The 6,000-nt window shown below is 45.1% G+C and overlaps 1 protein-coding gene across 1 annotated transcript in view; it reads right to left on the bottom strand.

Moving 5' to 3' along the window:
• Positions 1-2,628: 2,628 nt before the first annotated feature.
• wnt10a (wingless-type MMTV integration site family, member 10a) overlaps positions 2,629-6,000 on the bottom strand; it is a 43,009-nt gene continuing 39,637 nt past the window's right edge. The window contains exon 5 of the mRNA XM_056288903.1: positions 2,629-3,165. Within this exon, the coding sequence (XP_056144878.1) occupies positions 2,629-3,165 (537 nt within the window). The remainder of the gene's footprint in view (positions 3,166-6,000) is intronic.

Raw genomic sequence — 6,000 nt, 5'->3', positions numbered from 1 at the left:
GATGCTATCTAGAGGCCTTGAACTCGACATCGAAACGTCCCCGGATATACATCTGACAAAAGGAGCAAACATTAAAGAAGTGTGAAGCAGGTGAGCATAAATATAATATGATGAGATGCTTATGGTGTGGCACACAGCTCGTTGCAGGAAAAAGCTCTCGGTTAATGACGAGTTTAGTGTGTTTATAGTGTAAGAAACTGTAATGTGCACTCAGTCTCCTGAGGCACTTTTAAATTTATCGATGGAAAGTTCATGTACGGCTTTACTGTCTCGTAATCCTTTTCAATAATTGGGTGTACGCACGATGCTGTTAACATCCAGTTCATGATGAAATCCACAGGCGTTGAAAATGGTTTTTGAGGCCCAAAGTCTGAGAAGAAGTATTCTGACGGCTCTCTCGGGAATCTTACATTACACCCCACACGAGACAGATGATGGGTTAAACATTTGTAAAATATGAACACAGGAGAAAGTGGACATGTTGGCTCTGTTTTGGGGAGTTTGTAAGACAACACATCTAAACAGCTGTACAAACTACTGTATTTTAACATTGTCTTAAAGGCATATCCTGAAATTACTCCATACAATTACCCTCGAACTAAAGCTTTTCACTTTGACTATGAACATGGCGGGGGAGTCTGATCGGAGGATTTAGTGGATGCAGCGCTGACAATTCGGCATGCATAGTCTTTTAATTGGCTGAAGCTCCAGTCACTCTGTTCTGCTTTGATATCACTAGCATGGCTGTCAATCTCATCTCATCTCATCATCAGCCACTTCTCTGAGGTCAGGTTGCAGTGGCAGTGAGCTAAGTAGGGCACTCCAGACATCCGTTTCCCCAGTAACACCCTCCAGCTCCTCCTGGGGGACCCCAAGGTGTTCCCAGGTCAGATTGGACATGTAGTCCCTCCAGCGAGTTCTGGGTCTATCCCAGAATATCCTTCCAGTTGGACGTGCCTGGAAAACCTTCAAAGGAAGGCGCCCAGGAGACATCCTAATCAGATGCCTGAACCACCTCAACTGGCTCCTTTCAATGCGAAGGAGCAGCAACTCTACTCTGAGCTACCTCCGGATGTCTGAGCTCCTCACCCTATCTCTAAGGCTGAGCCCAGACGCCCTACAGAGGAAACTCATTTCAGCCACTTGTATCCATGATCTCAGCCTTATGGTCACTACCCAAAGCTCATGACCATAGGTGAGGGTTGGAACGAAGATTGACTGGTAAATTGAGAGCTTTGCCTTCCATCTCAGCTCCCTCTTCACCACAACGGTCTGGTACATCGTCCGCATTACTGCTGATGCTGCCCGAATCCGCCTGTCAATCTCCCACTCCATCCTACCCTCACTTGTGATCAAGACCCCGAGATACTTGAAACTCCTTCACTTGAGGCAACAACCCATCCCCAACCTGGAGGGAGCAAAGCCACCATTTTCCGGTAGAGAACCATGGCCTCAGACTTGGAGGCACTGTCAATCTTTAGGTGTCAGTTAAAGATTCATTCTGTCAGGTAACCCAAGGGTCCTTTCTCGTGGGAATAGTCCAGTCTCTGCCCCTTCACATGTATTGTATGTTCTGAGGATCCGTAGCGGTATCCAGAAACAACACACATTAGTGTTCAAAGGTCAAACAGGTCAAACTGATGGGTGATTTCTCTGCTCAACATGCAAGATGCTTTCCACCTTTGAAACCCCCGGCTCAATCAATAACTTCTAACCGTAACTTGGTATTATGTCTACAGTGTACAAAAAACTGTGCAACTGGCTTTGAGCAAGGCACTGTGTCATATCCTGGCAGACCTTGTGCTCTGACCTATCTAATGATATGCACACAGTGTGAAGAGAGCTATGATGTCTCTCTATGTTAGTAGGTAAGGAGATGGTTTCCAATTTAGCCATGCAAGATGGTTAATCTGTCATTTATTAAGCATACATGTGCTTAATTTCACTCATATCTTGTAGCGGGGGACTCTATTGAATGATCTTTTCAAATGTAAAAAGGGATCAGTTCAAAGAGATCTTGACCCTCCGATTTTATATTCTTAATTCTGAAACTAAAAACAGGGATATACAGGGATGCCTTTTCAACTTATTCCGTCTCAATTCACTATAGTGCTCTGGGTTTTTTGTTTTTGTTTTTACTCTAAGATTTATCTCTTTTTCCGTTTCGTTCAACAGAAGTCCGTGGAGCTGTTAAATGCTGAACAGGTATCCTTTGAATAATTAGCTGTGTGATGTTTTCAGAACTTCAGTCTGAATTGTTAAGAGTTCAGGTGTTCATCAACTTTTCATAGCTCATCATCCAAGAATCTAGAGTTTGATTAAAGCTCAACATTCCTCTATCTTGAGAGGCAAGCTGATAAATGTCCACACTGTGAGACGTGGCAGTTTTGAAAATGTGGTGCATGTGTGCACACTTATTCCCCAATGTGCACACAGAATACATCTTTTATACCAAATAGAGCTCTTCTGCTCTTTATGGTCTCAAAAAAAAAAAGGCAGTCCATCGCAAAAAAAAAGGAATCTCGTTACAGTCACCCCCCCCTTTTTTAGGAATAATAACAATTAAAAGGTCTATTTCGATTTTTTTTTCCTTTTGCGTGTTCAGTCTGTTGGCGTGTGCATGTTTCTTCATTTACAGACACTGACCCACTCTGTTATCCGGCACTCTTCGCACACCACATAGCAGCACCAGTGGAACTTGCAGTTGCAGCGTTCGCTCCGCGTCTGCTGCAGGATGTTGTGGCCCCGCCCACAGCAGAGGCTCTCGCAGTTGTCCATGCCGGGGCTGGTCTTGTTGCAGATCCGGCCCTGTGTGCCCGCCGAGTCCGAGCCCAGGTCCCGCTCACAGAAGTCGGGCGACTTCTCGAAGTAGACCAGCTCGTTGATGCTGGGCCGTCGGCGATGCGTGTGGTGGTGGTGGTTGTTGCTCTGGTGGTGGTGGTTGTTGTGGTTGTGGTGGTTATTGTGGTGGTTGTTGTGGTGGGAGTGGTCAAGCTGCCCGGTGTTGCGGTTGTGGGCCTTGATGAGCGTGGCAATGTGGAAGCGCTCCTTGAGGAGCGAGCCCACCAGCCGGAACTCCGGGGTCACCTGCCAGCAGGTCTTCAGCTGGCAGCTCCCTGATGTCCCATGGCATTTACACTTCCTCCTCATGTGGTCCATCACCACCTGGCCATGAGAGAGAGAGAGAGAGAGAGAGATGTGAAAATGTGAATGATGAAGGGAGTGAGAGGACATTTTCTTAAGAGTTTCCATTCCAGAAGAGTAATAAGTGCCGGTGCATGACACCACATATTTTCATTGATTCAGACTCTCATAGCATGTTCATTCTTTTGAGTAGAAACACGAAAACTCTCATCCCCCAGAGGTTTGAATGAGCAGGGCTCAGTGGGAAGCACCGCATTGCAAATTTAGGAAATACTGATCCCTCTTTGAATAAGCCAGGTGGTCTGTCTCTGAGGCTGTTGTCAAACACACCAATATCAAATAACACTGATGGATGCAGGCATTACCCAAACAGACAGTAGATCCATTACTCATCATGGCATGGGAGCATGATGTTGGGCTTTGCCGTTTACTTGCTGCCGCACAACTCATTTTCTCTGTAGGGGTTAATGAAGTTTATCTTGGCCTAGCTTATTTTATTTTAGCTTATTTCTATATCTTTAGTATACATTACGCTTGAGCTGATTTACTTGACAACCAGGGGCAAAATGTGTGATATAGTATAACACAAAAAGTGTGTTAGAAAGACATGCAGTGAAAATGTAAAGATTGGAGCACACTTTTAAGCACTTGTATAGTTTTCATCAGAATTCCTCCTCCTAACATACCGTGAGACTTCTCTACAAAGCTCTAGCGACATACACATACACACCACACATGCACACGCACACACACACACACACTGGATGTCTGTCCCGCTCAGTATGAGCCCCTTCCAATCCCTTCCCAACTCTGCATTCCCTGTGTGTGCATGTGAAGATGCTTTTGTCTGTACCCTTGTGTGTGTGTGTGTGTGTGTGTGTGTGTGTGTGTGTGTGTGTGTGTGTGTGTGTGTCTGTCTGTCTGTCATCGCCACTTCTAAACTTTAAGATCCAATTACCAACAGGAACACCAGGCCACCCATAGTACTGACAGATGCCACTGCTGCTCCCGCCCCTATCAACACACACACACACACACACACACACACACACACACACACACAGTATGACTAAGCTATACAGACTATAGCTCTCAGAAACATCTGCCTACAGAAAGTGTAAGAGCGATAGGGAGAGAGAGGAAGAGAGGTAGATGATGCATGTCAAATTTGAGGAGATAAGTCATAGCTTTCCACTCACAGTAAAAACACAAGTTTTCTATTCAAGCGCAGTGTACTGTGCTGTTGGGCCACTGTGTGTGTGTGTGTGTGTGTGTGTGTGTGTGTGTGTGTCTGTCTGTGTGTATTGATCTGTGTGGTACATGTCTTTATCAGCACCTTTAGGTCCGAACATGAGTGTGCTTCCAGGTGTGTGTGTGTGTGTGTGTGTGTGTGTGCGTGCATGTTCTTTTAGCCTGTTCCTGCTTTGCTTTCGAGCATGAAGTTCTCCCAAGAAGAGCTCTGCCAAGATCATTTGCCCCGTGAAGAAAGTACGCAGTAAAAATGCCTTCATTATTTAACTATGTTCTGATCCATTGGAGGGAGAGGAATAGGAACCGAAGGAGAGAACAGAGAGAGAGAGAGACAGAGGGATGGTGGTGCGGGGATGTAGAGGAGAACAAGTAAGAGAACTGTCATGTTTCTCTTGAGTAGAACAATCCACTCGCCCACGTCTCCAAACGGAAGGTCGCATTGGAACAGTGCCAACAAAACAGATACCTTTCCCTCCTTCGCTCCCTCCTTCTCTGCTCCCTCCTCGAGGGGAAGAGAGAGAGAGAAACATGTCGCTGAATAGTTTAGAGGCTTGATTTGCGTGCAGCGTGGCTCTGTTTCTACACCCGCTCTGCCGCGGGTTTTCCCAACTGAGCAGAGGGGAAAATTAAAAAAAAAAACGAAGGAGAAGAAAAAGTAAAAGTAGGAAAAAAAAGTGTGCTCCTTCGTTCCGGAGTATGAATGAGCTGAGTGGTGGAAGAACGAGTCAACGAGTGATAAATGGGGCCTCCTTATTCATCCGCCTGGAACAAAGGGATGAAAAAAAAGAAACAAAAAGAAGCACACCCACTCGTCGTAGGGCCAAAGCTAATAGCAATTAATCAAAAAGCGATTGGACCACCATCACAAAACCAGTTTGTTGGGTTGGGTGGGGGAGGGGGGTCATAATCCCTCTAATTGTTGCAGCAACACATCAAGACAGCACCCTGAGGACTACTACGGTTTATCCAAATATATATTTATCGTTTGTGTATGCTTGTCGAGTTAACAAAAATGTATTTACGATGTATGAAAGTGCAGGGCCCGGGGGTACGTAAACACATGTTTATATGTTTGAATATATATATTTATTTTGCTGCAGAGGTATGCTGTAGTTATCCCAGCCTCCTCAGGGACGAATGGGGGTATTTTAAATGGCTGAGATAATGTGAACGCTGAAATGTAGTGAAAATCTCATTCAGACTATAAAAAAAGTCAGTTTGAAATGCCGTGAGTGTCTTAGATGCATTTAACTAGCCTTGACCAACAAGGACATACTAACAGTTAGGACAATAACGCGAACCTGAAGTATTTTCATTTTGAATGTCTGTTCATAGGGCTCATTAGTTAGACCGACCGCTTCAGAAGACCGAGTTTTCGACAAACAAGGTTTCCACCCTTACTGAAAATGTGGGGAAAGAAAGCTACGGTAAATGAAGTAGTGCAAGAAAGTGGTCAAGCAAAAAGAGTCTGCAATGTTTAGCTTGCAAACCTAACGCTATCATAATCCCATAAACGGCACTTTGCATTTGATTTAAGATTGCAGCGTTAAAACTGGGGGTTTTACATAAAGGTCAGTGCAGCCCGACAATCACAAACCTGCCGGC

This window comes from Lampris incognitus, chromosome 11 (assembly GCF_029633865.1).
Source record: "Lampris incognitus isolate fLamInc1 chromosome 11, fLamInc1.hap2, whole genome shotgun sequence".
NCBI classification, from domain to species: Eukaryota; Metazoa; Chordata; class Actinopteri; order Lampriformes; family Lampridae; genus Lampris; species Lampris incognitus.
Note: the sequence above shows the minus strand (reverse complement) of the source record. Positions and strands in the feature narration are given on the sequence as shown.